Raw genomic sequence first — 16,523 nt, 5'->3', positions numbered from 1 at the left:
CCTGCAGTGTTTCCTCAGTAAGACAGCTGAAAGTTTGAAGAAGAGACAGACAGACAGACAGACAGGTTATCCCTCAGCAGACCCCCTGCAGAGTCTCTGACAACTGATCAAAAGGAGAAAATGGGTCAGGCTTCTGTTCTTCTGGCCTTAATTACACAACAGTCTTTAAACAAAGCAACATCTGCCCAACTACCCATCCTGCTCCTCCTCCTACTGCTCCTCTCGCCATTCTCCATCTCATCCACCTCCTTTTCTTCTGTGGTTCATCCTCCTTCTCATCAGTGAATACTCAAAATCTTTATTTTACAGGCCCTCAGCTGAAAAAATATAAAACATACAGAATAACTGAGGGAGACTTTTAGCCTGTTGGAGAGCTGAACCTGCAAAAAATAAACTTTGGTTTGAGGAAAGAATATATTGTGTATATATATGTATTCGTGGGGAATAAGACTTCCAGTAATACTAAACAAATTTAATTTATATAATTACCATAGTCCACTAAAGAGAACCAAAAAAGCCACAAAAAAATGAGCAAAAGTCTTGGCAGTGACACAAATTTTGTTTCCTACACTTTACCACTTCTTTACCACACTTTATTTGGATTATTCTGCAGATTGTTTTAGATTATGTTTCTATTATACACAGAACTGTGCAAAAGTCTTTAACTATCCCTTTTTTAAAATCCATTTTGCTATTTCATGAGTTTGAAAGTCAATATCTGAGATGATCACCTTTATACGTCAACAAAATCTGAACTTTCTCAGGGAAGCTTTCCTATAATTTTACTAAGTCGTCTTCAGGAATAATTCTCCAGACTTTCTAAAGGACATTCAGAAAGTCAGGTCTTTGCTGAATTTTCCTTATTTCTTAAAGACGTGACTTTCATCTGCTGTATATAGTTTTATTTAGTCCTCCCACTTCTTCTTTGGTCCTCCAGTTGTGGCTACTTTATCAACTGGACAAGTGGAGGAGGCAAAGAAGTGCCAGGCTTACAAAAAAGATAAAAGATCTCTACAACAGATGAGCAGTGTCTGAACATCATGTCCTTAAAAATGTCCTCTTGAATCTAACTCAAGAAGCCTGAAGAACTATTCTTGAAGACAAGAATGCTCGCCTGAGAGAGTTCAGGCTGTGTTGAGGAACAAAGGTTGTCTTACCAAATGCAGGCTTTCAAGCTTACTGGAACTGAACAAACACTACTGATGCTTTTCTCATTTTCCTGGCAAAATACACAGAAACTAAGGGGTGGCTCAAGACTTTTGCACAGTACTGTAATTCCTAAGCAGGCTGCTTAGAACAATGCTAATGTCTTTTTTGCCCTGTGAGAAAAATGAATGGGTGTTAGCACAGATTAAATGTCCGATCATATATGTGAGAAATAAAAATTTGGATATTTTTTTTTAGCAGCCGGTGTTAAAAATCATTCTACCTGTTCAGCTTCATCCATGACACAAGAATGAGAACAGGCTGGACATTTCTCTCTCAAGTAAAACTAAAATAGTGATTAGCAATGCTCCACCAAGCAGCTATTCTCCAACAATCAGCACTCTCACCATCTTTAGAAAATGTTCACAAATATTAAGCACTGATGAGATTCATGAAGCCACAGAAATAGCCATAAAAAGCAGAACTTTTACTTACTGGATCTAAAATAACTGCATGTTTTTTTCTTGTTATCTAACAATAGCAGTGATCAGTTGGAGAGGGCACAGAGACAGAGCAGCAGACAGAGTTATTTAGCAGTCATTTGTCCTTGGGAGTGTAATGAATTGTAAAGTGAACTGGCTACAGGCTATAATGCTCTCTCAGTGCAGCTCCCACGCTCATCACTCCACCCGGAGTCTGTCGATAACGTCCCGACACACCACCACATCATTTACGCTGCAGCAGCCAGCGCTCAACACTGTGAGCTACACAGCTGCAAACATCTATCCAACCAGCATCATGCTACAGTCCAGCTGCACTCACACCCACAATATTCATCTACCAGTTAAATGAGGCACATAGGTTCATAATTACCCAATTGAATTTTGGTGGAGAGGTGGAGTTTGAGGAAAAAGTCATAAAGATCTGGTTTGGTTTGAGATCATTTTCTTTAAAGTTAGAAAATAAATTATTGACTTTGGTGGGGATGCCTTGTCTAAGACACTTCTGGTCTCATTTAATATTAAAACATGTAATGTTATGTTGTAATACTTCCCCATTCTTTTTCTTTCTTTCAATTCTTTCTTCAAGCCATTAGATTTCCTGTATTGAGGTAATTCAAGTGAGATTACTTGCAGATTGTTCCATATTTGTCAGCCATGCTGGACAACCACTGGTTTCTGGAGAAAGAAGTGCATTGACCGACTGATTAGCAGTGGTTCCTGGAGGTTTCTGGTTCTCACTGGAAAGAACGTTGCCTGTGGTTTTTCATGGTTGTCAGCAAACAGTCCCTAATTATTAGCCAAGTGGTAATAAAACTTGAAAAAGTACAACGAACACTGGAACTGGAGCAGGTTTGCCATCAAAGTAAAAGTTGTGATGATCCTACATTGTCACACATCCAAAGTGACCAATAAGTTCATGTCATGTGGTTAGCGGTCACATGTCTGCAGAACTGCCCTGTTCTGCTATAACTGTGTAAAGCACATGTTTTTAGGGTGATGGGTCAAATTACTTTCACAAATGCGTTTTAGATAGTTTGAAGTTAATGAAAATCTCCAGTCAGTCAGTATGTCTGTATGTAAGTAATTAATTACTTTTGAAAATAAGTAATCAGTAAAGTAACGGGATTACTTTTGAGGGGAAGTAATCAGTAATTAGTTACTGATTACTTTTTTCAAGTAACTTGACCAACACTGCTGATAACTTATGCTGTTTACATGTTGACATGATCTCTGTGTTGTGTCCTGGGTCAGCCTTGAGAGCTCCTCCAGGTTGGACAAGCCCAAAACCTCTCAGGCTCTGGCTCCTTTTGCAGGAGTACAGGCTCTACTCAGAGCCCATGGTCCAATGAAATGCCACTTTAGGTGGAAAGGTTTGTGTGCCTGAATGGTCCCAGGACCTGTGTTGTCCTTCAGCACCAGTTTTCTCCTTGTGGGGTCTCCAAAGGTAAAATGGTCCAGGATGAGGGGAAAGGACTAAGTGAGATTCAGAAGACCACTTTGAAGAGAACAACAGTAGTCCATGTTACCTTGCCCAGCGAGGGCTCTGGGTTACCAGGGGAACCTCCCTGGAGTTAAGCCTGAGGGAGGAGCTAATCGGTGAGGGCTTTTTGACCAGGCCTTCGTCTGTGTGGCTCATTGGTCTCTGTGGGCCAGCCCTCCTGTAGGCATACCACCCTCAGGAGAGCCTGTAGGGATCTGCTGCAATTTGGATCAAGCAGCATTCAGAAATGGAGGCCTTCATAATCCGATTCCCGGTTGTAAAAAGTGGTAATTGGAACATGGAATATTTATATTCAGTGCATGAAATACCTACGTTTTGGACTCTTCAGGACAGGTGCATCATCTTGACAACGGAGGAAAAATTTAAAAAACGTAATTTAACCCAAACCATGACTTTCGTCCAAACTTAATCTATTATATTTATTGCCTAAAACTTACCTGGTAGTTTGTAATGATAATAAATATAAGAATATACATGGTAAGTCTCAATTCTAGGCATCATTTTTAAAATTTTGCTGCAGTCTGTTCAGATATTGGCATTAAAAAGTTGCAAAAGGACTCCTGAGATTAAACAGTGTTACAATCATGTGGTATTTTGCAAAAACATCACTTTTTTAATATCAGACAAGCATAAAGGCTCACTTCCTCTGTGCTTCATCATGTTTTTATCATGCGTTATTGCTTGTCCCCACACTGACGGTGAACAGTCAGAGGCAGCAGGTGATGAGATGAGAGCTGAGATGAGATCAAATTTTAATGATCCCTGTGGGCAAATTGCATCCTTTGTTGCAGGAGCTGAGGAGAAAACACAGCATCCTTGGTTTGTTACAAAGAACTCACAGATTAAAGTCTTTGTTTTTTGGGTTTCACTCGCAGGAAGGCACCAAGACAAATGCCTGCAGGATGAAAAAGTGATTTAGGGAATCTGCACACTTAATGCTGAACACTTTCAGCCAAACTGGCCTTAAAGGCTCAGTTCACATTCATATCAGTGGAAATGTTTCTTAGCCTTTATGCTCACACTCAGAAATCCATATAATGATTTTACACCACATTTATGTTAGCACTTGTAATTTTGGCAAACTATGGAGCAAGTTTTCTGTATTATTTTCAACACTTCTTTCTTTAAAAAAAAAAAACTCTTTTCTTTCCTTATTTCTAGTTTATTCAGTCATGTGTATTAAATTATTTATATGTCTAATGTAAAGCCCTATATGACATAAATAATTAAACAGATTTGTTTAGAAAGAACAATTAAATCTTGTAAAGCTTTATATTTCAAATTTTGGTTGGAATAGGTCTCACTATATTCTGGTTGTGTCACCAGTAGATCAGCCTGTCAGTTAAGTTAACAATAAAAATGTAATTTAAATATGAAGGACTTCTTCATGGTGGTGTCTTTAAAACTAGACAAGATGTGCCACTGAAGGCCGTGTAATATGACAGAAAGCCCCAGAACAGACAGACTCCTTCCCAATGTCAATAATGACCTTTAAGCCTTGCACTGCACAAGTACAGCACGGTCTTTACAATTTCAGAATGAATTTATCACAGTTTGTGGGAGTAATATATGAGATATGGGGGGAAAAAAATATGCAATACACAATACTGCAATACCATAAATCCAGGAGGAGACATGTCATAGATGTTCTTGGTGACATCGTTAAAATATATTTAAAAAATTAGAAAACAAGATAAATATATTCTTTATGCCAGAAGCTGGAAAAAGCAAATAACGGTACAGCAGCCAAAACATGAAAGATAATCTATAATAAAAAAAAAAAAGCTTAAATGAAGCAGGATATGACAAAACCAAAAAGAAGGTAAATAAATGACATGCAAAGCAAAAAAGATTTATTTCTTATAATAAGAGCTCAATAAGTAGTAATGAGAGTAAAAAAAAGTAAGACAGTTGGTAAAAAGCTCTAATTCGGCTCCATAAAGTAAAATGGCTCAACAAATTTAATCAAATATCATGTAAACAGCTGAATATAGTAAAGTAAGGAGCTTAACGAATCAAAATCAAAATCAAAATATATCAATAGGCAATGCAAAAAGAGTAGTGTAATTCAATAAAGAGCACAATAAATAAAAGTTTAAAGTAAAATACTATAAATTGTCATTTAAAAAGAACTAAACCTAAATAGAGTAAAACAGCTCATTAGATACAATTAAATATTATATAAAGAACTGAATATATAATATTAAGAAGCCCACTAGCGCGATCATTTTAAAAAATTATATAAAATACAGCAAAATGCTATGTAAAAGCTGTATATCACAACGTAAGAAGATCAAAACGTGAAAATCAGACTAAAATACAGTATTTGGTGGTGTACAAGCTCATTGAGTAAAATATCTCAATAAAATAAATAAATAGATAATTAAAACAAGCACAGAAAATGCTCTTTATTTTTTAATCAAAAATGGTAAACTAGTACATAAAAATATGTATGAAGTCTTCTTTAGACCGATATCATAACAGCGGTGATTTCGCCCACAGCTGCAATCATTGCAAACGCTGATTGGCCAATCTTTCAGCCAACCACGCCCCCAGAGTCCTCTCCGTCCCTCTGATTGATCTCTTCCACCGTCAGTCACTCCGTATATGAGTTCGCCTCTCCCCCTCCGCCTCCTCACCCAGCAGGTTGGGTTGAGAGGTCGGCTAGGGGACCGTGGACAGCTCCCGTCTGAGGAGCAGAGCAACACAGGAGGAGGAGAGGGCTGGATATGGGGGAGCCACCGCACAGGCCCGTATGATCGAGATAAAAACACTTTTTACAAAGAGAGCGAGCTGGAGAGGCCTTAAGGAGGACCGGGGGGGAAACACACCGAGGGAGTGGAGGAAACACGGGGACACGGCTACTGACCCATCCCGGCGCATCACGGGAGAAGCGGCGAGAGAAAGGAGGAGAAGAAGGAGAGATAATTCCGCTCGACCTGATGGACTGAGAGGACAGATGAATGAAGACTGCCTACACTAACGCCTATAGATGCCTGGCCAAGGACCTGGACGCTTACGCCATGAACACGGACATGACAATGGACGGCATCGGCAGCCTGCATGGCGGGGTGGCGGTGAGCTCCGTGGCCCCTGATGCGGAGCTGATGAGCGGCCACAGCCCGCACCACGGCCGCGGAGGCTCGTCGGGACCCGGAGCGGCGGCGGCGGCTGCGGCGGCGGCGGCGTCCACCCTGCGGATACACCAGGACCTGGCGGCCGCCGCCGCGTCCTCCCGCTCGGCCATGGTGTCCGGCATGGCCACGATCCTTGACGGTAGCGGGGAGTACCGGCCGGAGCTGTCCCTGCCGCTGCACCACGCCATGAGCGTGCCCTGCGACACCTCCTCTCCCGGGATGGGGATGAGCGGCACCTACACCACGCTCACACCGCTGCAGCCGCTGCCCCCCATCTCCACCGTGTCCGACAAGTTCCACCACCACCACCACCACCATCACCACCACCAGCGGCTCTCCGGGAACGTGAGCGGGAGCTTCACCCTGATGCGCGACGAGCGGGGACTGCCGGGGATGAACAACATTTACAGCCCCTACCACAAGGACCACATGTCCGGGATGGGTCAGAACCTCTCTCCGGTGCTGGGCAACGGCCTGGGCTCCATCCACAACACCCAACAGGGTCTCCACAATTACGGCACCACGACGCACGGGAGCCACGACAAGATGCTGAACTTCGACCACACAGCCTCTATGCTGGCCAGAGGGGACCACCACCACCAGCACCGAGGCCTCGGCGCCCCGGCTGGCGGGATGATGCCGCACCTGAACGGAATGCACCACCCGGGGCACCCGGCCGTTTCCTCGGCGGGCCACCACCCCCACTCTCACCCCCACCTCCAGTCTCCATCCCACGGGCCCGTGTTGGCCTCCACCCGGGAAAGAACGCCCTCCTCCTCGGGGACGCAGGGGGGGAACAGCTCGGGACAGCTGGAAGAAATCAACACTAAGGAGGTTGCGCAGAGGATCACGGCGGAGCTCAAGAGGTACAGCATCCCCCAGGCCATCTTCGCCCAGAGGGTGCTGTGCCGCTCCCAGGGGACCCTGTCGGACCTGCTGAGGAACCCCAAACCCTGGAGTAAACTAAAGTCAGGCCGGGAGACCTTCAGGAGGATGTGGAAGTGGCTGCAGGAGCCCGAGTTTCAGAGAATGTCGGCGCTCAGACTGGCAGGTAAGAGAGGAAAACAACCTGAGCTGCTCTGCTGCTGCTGCTTTGCTTTGATTTGTTTTTGTGCCACAGCAAGAAGAAAAAGCAGAAATCCTCCACATTAAAACAAAATATCCTCAAATGATTCCTCAGCATTTATCACTAGCTGACTTTTAATCTTCTTGCTGGCTTTATTTTGGTTGGTTTCTCTCTCTTTCTCACTCCTCGTGGCTCCTCACGCGCCACTCCAATTTAGGTGAATGGGATTTATTTAGACTCACCGGTGTTATGATTACCATTATTGATCAATAACACAAAAGGATCGATGGGAAATGACAAGGTCATGGGATTTCCCTCCAACAATCCTCCTCTTTCAATTTCCAGTCCCTCCATGGGAGCGAGGAAAACGCTGCACTACACTAGAAATCTCCTAGTTATTCTGCTTTAAATAACACCCAGATTAATAATAAATATATTTAAAAATCCAAGAAAATAAAACAACAATAAAACCTGCTAAACATCGCACAATATTTTTGGTGTAATTTCTGGTTGTTAATGTGCATCCGCGGGTGTAAATATATATTCTCAGGGTTAAATATTCTTATAATGTTGGTGTTTTTACTGTCATTAGCTCCTTAAATGCTTATTGCATTGTGATTGCATTAGCATTTGGGTGGAGAAGTGTGATGGGGGCATTCAGGAGGATCTGTTTTTGATTGTGTGGAGCTTGAAGCAATCAGAAAGCTGTGACATAAACACACGAAGGTCTGCAGAATCGGTGGGTCTGGTGCCCCCTCTAGTGAGGAACCTGTTCCCTGTCCCAGCCTCTATTGTCTGCAGGAGCAGCACTAAAACGGGCCAGTCCCCCCTTTTTAAAGGTCAGGTCATGGAAAGGGTTGCATTTAATTTCACACCAAGATGTGATAAACGTTTAATGTTTCTGCTGGGATTTGGTCTTCTATTTATCACAACAGAGACATTTTCTTTGTAAATGTAGTAACTTTAGAGTCTTAAATTATATCAAAGGTTCTTTATTTTCATGTTAAAATGTAAAGCGCAGCACAAGTGACAGCAGAATTTGTATTTACGTGGTTTAGAATACGACTTTAAAACTACCCACTGCACGTCCACATCTTAATACCTGCATACTTCATAACTTGCTTGCTGGGAGGAAATTATAGCTACACATCATTTCAGTTTTTGTATTAAACTTTTTTTAGTGTCTGCCACAATACAAATATGTCTTTATGTTGTTTTTACATGCAGAAACAGAAAATACAAAGAGAGGCCAGTTTATTTAAATCACATAAAAAATGCTTTATTTTCATGTTAATCTGAAAAAAAAAAGTGTTTTTCATTAGGGCTGCATTTTTTTTTTAGCTATAAACTGCATAATTTGTGCACTGTGAGTGATTTAAAGTTACTTTTTTGCACAGTCTTTCACACATATGACTTTTTGCTGTTTTTATATAAGTTCAAAAAGATCCCATATTGTTAAAATTATGTCTTTACTATCATTATGTCCCATTAAAAGCACAAATGATGAGTGTTTATATCTACCTGGTTTACCATAAGACTTTAAATCGTTAAAGTTGCATATTTTAGCTAATCTGCATGTCATCTATCCATATATATCCATATAGCCTTTAAAATTATTCTCTTTTTGTTTGTTTTAAAAATATATGCCAGGGTTTCTTATGGCTCAAAATTCATTTTGAAGTTTTAAATATGCAGATAAGTACAAATGCTTCGCATATACATGAAGGCAAAAAGTGTGTGTTACCTCACCTGATAGAAATCTTTGTATTTTCCTCTTATTTCTGACCATTTGTTAAACAAACATGAATTCAAACTTCAGTAAATTATGCCCTGTTAAAAACACAGATTAAAAATGTTTTTCTTTAATCATAAAACTGGTGATTTTCCTTTGGAAGGAAAGCCAAAACTCTGTGCCGAGATATTTTAGGTGCAGGAAATGTGCCTTCACATTGTTTTTATGTATGCAAAATTATAATTACCCAAAAGCTGAGAAAACACAAAGACAATCCAAAATATTACAAATTATTACAATTATACTGAGCATACTTTATCGTCATGGTGTCCTGGCTTAAGCGAAACGGTATTTATAGTTACCTGATGTGTGAAGTTTGTAATTATTGCATATTTAAGCTATAACCTGCATAATTTCACTGGTGCATTCACCCTTGTTGTGGTAAACCTATAAGCTTAATTTATATATGCAGTGTCATATTTACTCACATTGTTTTTATTTATGCAAAATTCCAAAGAAAACACAAATAAACATGAGATTAAAAAGTAAGAAAGAAGAGGAAATAAAGATGAAATGGATGTAAAAACTGTGTGGCAGCTCCAACAAGGATATCATTATCATTATCATTATTATTATTATTATTGTTATTGTTTATTATTATTATTATTATTATTATTGTTATTATTGGTATTATTATTTTGACTGTACTGCTACTGCTTAGGTAAACCATTAAAAATCAACTTTATGTTTCAAGTTTAAATAATAAATAGTTTTCAAAATGCGTCAATTTGTATTTTAATTGTTGTTTTTTTAATAAAAAACACATATACCTTCTTTTTAAATTTGGCAGGCACGTGGCTTTCACTTTCAAATAAAAAGAGTGACATGTGGAGCAGCAAAGTGACAGATTTGTGAAACATTCAGTCGCAGCTACTTCGGTAGGATTTCTGACTAATAGCCTTTGTAGGGTTTGGGATGCTTGGGAATATTATAATTGTTAAAAGCTTAAAAAGATTCTCAGGAACAATTTCTGCCTGTATTTTGCTATCCACTGAAATCCACTTCAGTTTTATTGGTTGACTCGAGTTAATTAATCCCAGCTGCTTTCATAGGAGAAATAATCAGCACTGAATTAGTCTAAATAAAGAAATCTGGTTCATGCTCTTTTTTAGGGGATCACTATCTTTTTCATTTTAATTACACTCTTGGTTTCAGCAGCTCTAAACAAACAAAAGTACGTATAAGAAGCCAGAGAACAAATGCAGATTTACCTGGAAGTAGTATTAAATTAAAATCTTTGTATTAAAATGATCATTATAAGTTATTCTTACCTTTTGTATTTTATTTTTTATTCATCATTTCCGTAAATAATCACTGTAAATTGAAAATGTTCATTATAAAAGTAATAAAAACTATAACGTTTTGATAAGTTGCACATTTAAATGCTTCATTATGAGTTCGTAAAATCTCCCACACAGACTAATGAACCCTCTAAAACCTGCATGATTATAAGCGCATACAGTGACACTAAGATGATAGCATACAGCATACAAATAATCATTTTATACATTTCTTTAAGTCACAGATAAATACATTAAATCATCTTCACCAGCTTAATGTGTTTATAGATTAGTACATTTTTAAATGCTGTATCTAGCTGCTTTTATAGAGTCGGTGTAATATCCAACAATGAGTCTTCAGCATGGCTGTTTTATGGGTTTTCTTTTGTTTTATACACATTTCCAGGACTTTCCATGAATATAGGATATTGATATTGGATTTTGTGGGTGAAATCAAGTAAATTGAAATCGATCCCTTTCACTCCTGGATATGTGCATTCATCATGTACGTGCGTCTCTTCAGTTTTTTATTAATTTATTTTTTTTTCCTTTTTAGCGAACTCTATTTATCCAAAAATATAATAGATATGGTCTAATCTAATAAAATATGTTTGTTATCATACAGCCTATTTTTTCCCGATGAAGACAGCTGTATGTCTTTCAATTTATATCATTACAGCTTTCTTATAATACTCATATTATCATAATATTTTAATTAGGTTTAATTATTTTTGCTGTAATGAGATAAAAAAACAACAACAACTTTATGTCAAGAAAAAAATCTATCAAATAAGAACACAAATCAAAATAAATGAGGCAAAAATATACAAATGGTGAATGATTGGATCACATTTGAAATTAAAAATGTATTTATTCGTCTGTACAATGCATTCATATAACAAAATATTATTAAAAGATTCACCCAAATAACAAAAACAATTGCACTTGAGAAATTCAAATGAGTACGCAGTTAATTAAAACAAACAGCTTGTTTATCAGTAATATGTCAATGTAAAGATGTTCCTACATTTTTCCTAAAACTATATATTTTCTGTTGTTCCTACTAATAATAACATCGTAACAGCATTTTATGAACTTATGTCCTGTTTTATGTGTTTTTGCAGGGTTTTTATTAAGAGTTCAAGAAGATTTTATCTTATTCTTAAACCTTTAGATCTGCCATGCTTTCATCTGACACATCCTATGATGTACTTTGTAATATGATGCACCCAGTTCAGTATCCTTCTGAGTTTTGTAGAGACAGAAGAGGTCTTGACTATAACAATGCGTGACATCAGCCCAACATGGAGCGCTGATTCTTTAACATTCGATTGGAAATCAGTGTTTAAGCAGGCTGGATTTGTCTGTAGATTGCTGATGTGGATGAGATTATCTCTGCAGGATTTGACTGTAATTTCATTAGGGGTTCTTTGATTTTCGATGCTGGTATTTGACGATACAGGTTAATAGAAAATGACAGGAGAGAGTGGGTGGAGGTTGGAGCTGGAAGAGAGCAGGGGAGTGTTCATGTGATCTGTGCTCCCCTGTGTGTTGTAAAATGTCACAGGACAGCCTCGCAGTTATACCTCTGTCTGAGTGAGCTGCACTCATCTGCTTTCCCTAGGATTATACTGCATATCTCACACTCTCTGTCTGTTTCTTTTACTTCAAATCTTTGCAAAGCCTGCAGTTTATCATACCAATGCTAAAGATTCTTCTTATTTAATTCTAAACATTGAGAAATACAAATATAATCCTCTTTTTTTATTTAAGTAGTTAACTAAGTGTACAATGTCTGATTTCCAGAGTAAAAGGTAATTAAGTTTTCTGTTTATTAGTGTCTTTGTTGTCTAAAGCAGTTGTCAAAAGCTACACTGGAATTCATGTAATTTAAATGGCTTTAAACTGAGAAATCTATGATAACATACTGTCATTTGTCTAAACAACTGTAGTATGTGTAAGATACTGCATAAACTTTTACACAGTATTTTACCATAAAGAGTGTGGGAAAATATACGGATACTGCTGCTGTTCTTCTCTACTGTAAATCAGTTTAAAGTAGGAAACTGTAGCACGTTAGAACTGATGAGATAACTGTACTGTAAAAGTGGAAAAGTGTTTTTTTCTCTCTCTTTTGCTAAGCCAGTAGTTTCCTCCTCCTGCAATAGGCTTACTATAAATATTATATAATAGTTATAAAGCTGGTTCACAGAATAAAACGTACGAGACAACAACAAAGGCTATAAAATTCTTTTGGCCTGAGCCCACACTGGACTTTCACTCAGGAAACTGGGGATTGTGGCTCATCCAGCGCCATCATTTTTTTAATCGCTGTTATCTATTGACCTTGTTTTGTTTCCAGCTGCTGTTTAGTTTCTTTTTTTACTTACATTTCTTGTGCACAAGAAAGTGATGGTAGTTTTACACAAAGTCTAAACATCATGGTTTGACTTGGCTGCGACGTCTGCTCTTTGGGCTAAGCTAGGCTATAGAAAAGCACTCTCCATATGATGTAAATCAGCTTTGGAGATGTTACATGTTGATGCCTTGATTTTAAATATTAATTCTGTTTGATTCTTGATGTGTAATTGGCATCCTGTGGTTTCTCAGAGAATGGGTCAATATTGTGTTTCTTTATTTGAGTGTTTGCCAGGCGTTACACTTTTGCTCTTTCCATTGTTCTCTCTCGCCTCTACGGTGATTTTAAAATTACCGCAGAAACAGGGAGGTGCAATCCTTAGATCAGCAACGCTACAAGCAACCAATAGAGGTGGGGTCAAAGGTCAGAGCTGCAACACTCAGACAATAGATGGAGCAAATATTCCCTTGACCCTGGGATGAGCAGAGGGGAGAGGGAGGAGCAGCATGCAGGGGGAAAAGAAAAGAATTGAGAGCTGGGAGACAGGTTTATCTGGTAGCTAAATTCTCCATCATAATGGTCTTTACAGTCACAGCAACGAATGGTAATCATAATTATGTGGTTATTTTGAGCATATATTTCCATTTCTTTATGCTCCCTATCATCTCAGACTCTGTCTAGAAATGTCTTAGTAATGCCTTTGTCCGTAAATTCTGAATATGATCCGTGTTATATTCCTGGAAAAAAATATGCAGGTTGGAACAAACTGTAGGAAAACTACAGAAGGAAGTTGGTACTCTTTCATCTCATTCAATCCACTTATTTGCTTATTTTTTATATTTATTTCTCAACAATAAACCATCAGCTAAACTTTAAAGTTTTCAATAATAAATGAGGGTTGAATGCTTTTCAGTCTATAAACATATTTTTGTCCAGGGTCTTTTGTAGGAAATTACTGTGAGACTGTGGGCATGGAAAAACAAAGCATTATCATTTTTTTCTCATTTTAAAAAGCATGTCCCAATCACTAGTCTTGGCAGCTGGGGCTCCGTCCGCCAGGGTCTCCGCAACTGGCCGCCACCCGGCACTCAGTTATTGGAGTTCGGAGAGGCCAGTCAAAGAGACTTTTGGACCGCCTCGAAGAGATTCTGACAAACCATCAAGTGACTCCTCTACATCTTCCATAGAGGAAGCAGAATCTGGGGACGAAGGGGATGAGTCGTCCATTACCAGGGGTGAGGTTAAACAACTCCTTGGTGGAAGGGCCATGGGAGTGGATGAGGTTCATCCTCAATGTTGCGTGGAGATAAGGTGTGGTACCTCTGGATTGGCAGACCACGGTGTTGGTTCCCCATCTTTAAGAAGGGGAACCGGAGGGTGTGCTCCAGGAGAATCACACTCCACAGTCTCCTGGGGAAAGTCTATGCCAGGGTCTTGTAAAGGAGTCCGGCAGTTAGTTGAACCTTGGATACAACAGGAACGATGTGGTTTCTTGAGGGTGAATCTGAGTTTGCCCAACCAGTCTACATGTGTTTTGTGGACTTTTTGTGTCCCTCTGAGTGTTTGGTGGGAGGTGCTTTGGGAGGGAGTATGGGGTGTCTGGCCCGTTGCCTCAAGCCATTTGATCCTTATACAACCGCTGCAAGAGCTTGGTCCACATAGCAGTAATAAGTCGGACTCATTCCCCGGGGGGTTGGACTCCACCAGGGCTGCCCTTTTTCACCAATTCTGTTCATAATTTTTAAGGACAGAATTTCTAGGCACGCTGCTTTTCAGAGATGATGTGGTTCTGTTGGCTTCATCAGGTGGTGGCCTCGCACTGGAGTGGTTTGTGAAGTGAGGGGGAATGAAAATCAGCATCTCCAAGTCTGAGGGCGTGGTCCTCAGTTGGAAAAGAGTTGAGTGCCCACTCCGGGTCACGGACGAGTTACTGCCCCAAGTGGAGGCGTTTAAGTATCCCTGGCCCTGGATAAATGGAAGAAAATGGATGGATAGATGGTTGGATATAGAAAGCAGAATTTCAGTAATGCTGTATATATATATTTTATGTTAGACAAGTATTACATGCTGCATAGAAGTAGGTGGAGAAATTCAAATGATGACGGTTAATGTTCAGCACATATACTTAGGTCAGTTTGGAAAAGTCGGTGACAAGGAAGTCAATGATACAGACTTCACAGATCCAGTGCCACACAAAGCTTTTCCTTGTGCTATGTCTGTGGATACATTTCCACTGGAAACCTGTGAATACTTGTCCCTAATTGCTAATGCGATGAGGAAGAGAATAACCAGTTGCGTGAATCAGCCTACATTTTAGCAAATGTGAACCCAACTCAGTGATAATATGCTTGTCCTGCACTGCAAATTATTGGAGAAAGTTTTTTGACAACCTAGTGTGAAGCAATTTTTTTTGCCAAATTTAAACATTTTAAGTCCAGCAAACATGAATAACTTTCTATACATATCACTCTTATTGTACCGATTTTGTCTATAATTTTTAGCTTTGCGTTTTGTGTGATCTGTCACCACTGTCTTTGTATTATTTACCTTACAGTAATAAAATTGAATTGAATTGATTGAACTATTAAAGCTTTCTTCACACACAATGAAAGGAACTGAGATACTGAGCTGTAAATAGGCTTTGGATGGGTTTCTGTGTACAGCAGGAGAGAGCTAAGGTCTGGTGTTGGCTGTGGTTCAGGATGTAGAGTGGCTCAATAACCAATAGAAATGTTGGTAGTTAAACACCTAGTTTCTCTGGCCTGCATTTTGAAGTATTCTTGTGTAAGATACTGAAACCCAAAATTCCTCCCAGTGTCCGGTAGGATAAGTGTCAGAATAAGTGACTGTGGCTTTGTGTAAAGATCTTTGAGTGGTCAAAAACATTAGACAAAATAGTGAGTTTGCTGTTTTGGACTAAGATTAAGTATTCTTGAGGCACTTAAGTAGCTTTCAGTGCTGATGCTGATGCATCAGTGCTGCATGTATGAATCATTGTACGTCACACTTTCTCCTTAGTTTTTCAAAATAATGTTAGCTAAAATCCTAACCCTTGTTACACTGACATGACCGTTAATACCACCACATAGCCGAAAGCATGTGGACACCCCAGTTCCTGTACTTGTACGTTTTCATATAAGAAAACAGTTCCGGCCTTAAAAGAGGCCTGTGTGGGTTGGATTAAGGCAAAGAGTCTGTGCATTTCCCTGTTCTCAGTCATGTAATAAACAAGTATTTATTTCAAGCTGGTGTAAATTGAACCAACAACCCACAAAAAAAAATTAAAAATCACAAATTTGGATTTTTGGGTGGTGACAAAAATCTTTATATTCACAAAACACCCTGAGCAGGTTTTGTTTCAATTGGTGGATGAAAAATCAACCGCTAGGACCTTTTTTGGTTGGATTAATAACTAAATCTTAAAAACCAAGTCATGTGTTCCTATTAACCTCTGTCTCCACTTGAAAAGTAATTGTCAGGACAGATGAATCAGTCACTTTTGTCTGGCAGAACAAAAAAAAGGCAATTTCCAATATTTTAGAGCCTTTGGATTTGCTCTTCATCAGATGTTCTAGTATCTTTGTGTCCACATACTGTAAAGGCAAGGACATTTTGCAACGGCAGTTTAAAGAGGAGTCACATAAAAATCCTAATTCTGAAATTTAAAGAAACAATATAAACTAGCACACTCACAATATAGTAAAAGAAAAACAAATGTGCCTGTTTAAATATCTTCGTT

The 16,523-nt window shown here is 39.2% G+C and overlaps 1 protein-coding gene across 4 annotated transcripts in view; it reads left to right on the top strand.

Moving 5' to 3' along the window:
- Nucleotides 1-5,585: 5,585 nt before the first annotated feature.
- Nucleotides 5,586-16,523, top strand: part of onecut2 (one cut homeobox 2) — a 73,489-nt gene continuing 62,551 nt past the window's right edge. For 2 of the 4 annotated variants that reach the window (XM_025909303.1, XM_005470494.4), the window contains exon 1: nt 5,586-7,338. In XM_025909303.1, coding sequence (XP_025765088.1) covers nt 6,114-7,338 — 1,225 coding nt within the window. In that variant the 5' untranslated portion in view covers nt 5,586-6,113. The remainder of the gene's footprint in view (nt 7,339-16,523) is intronic. The other 2 variants (XM_005470495.4, XM_003440190.5) reach the window with 1 other exon arrangement.

Source organism: Oreochromis niloticus, linkage group LG7 (assembly GCF_001858045.2).
Source record: "Oreochromis niloticus isolate F11D_XX linkage group LG7, O_niloticus_UMD_NMBU, whole genome shotgun sequence".
Classification (NCBI taxonomy): domain Eukaryota; kingdom Metazoa; phylum Chordata; class Actinopteri; order Cichliformes; family Cichlidae; genus Oreochromis; species Oreochromis niloticus.
This window is presented reverse-complemented; position numbering and strand designations above follow the sequence as displayed.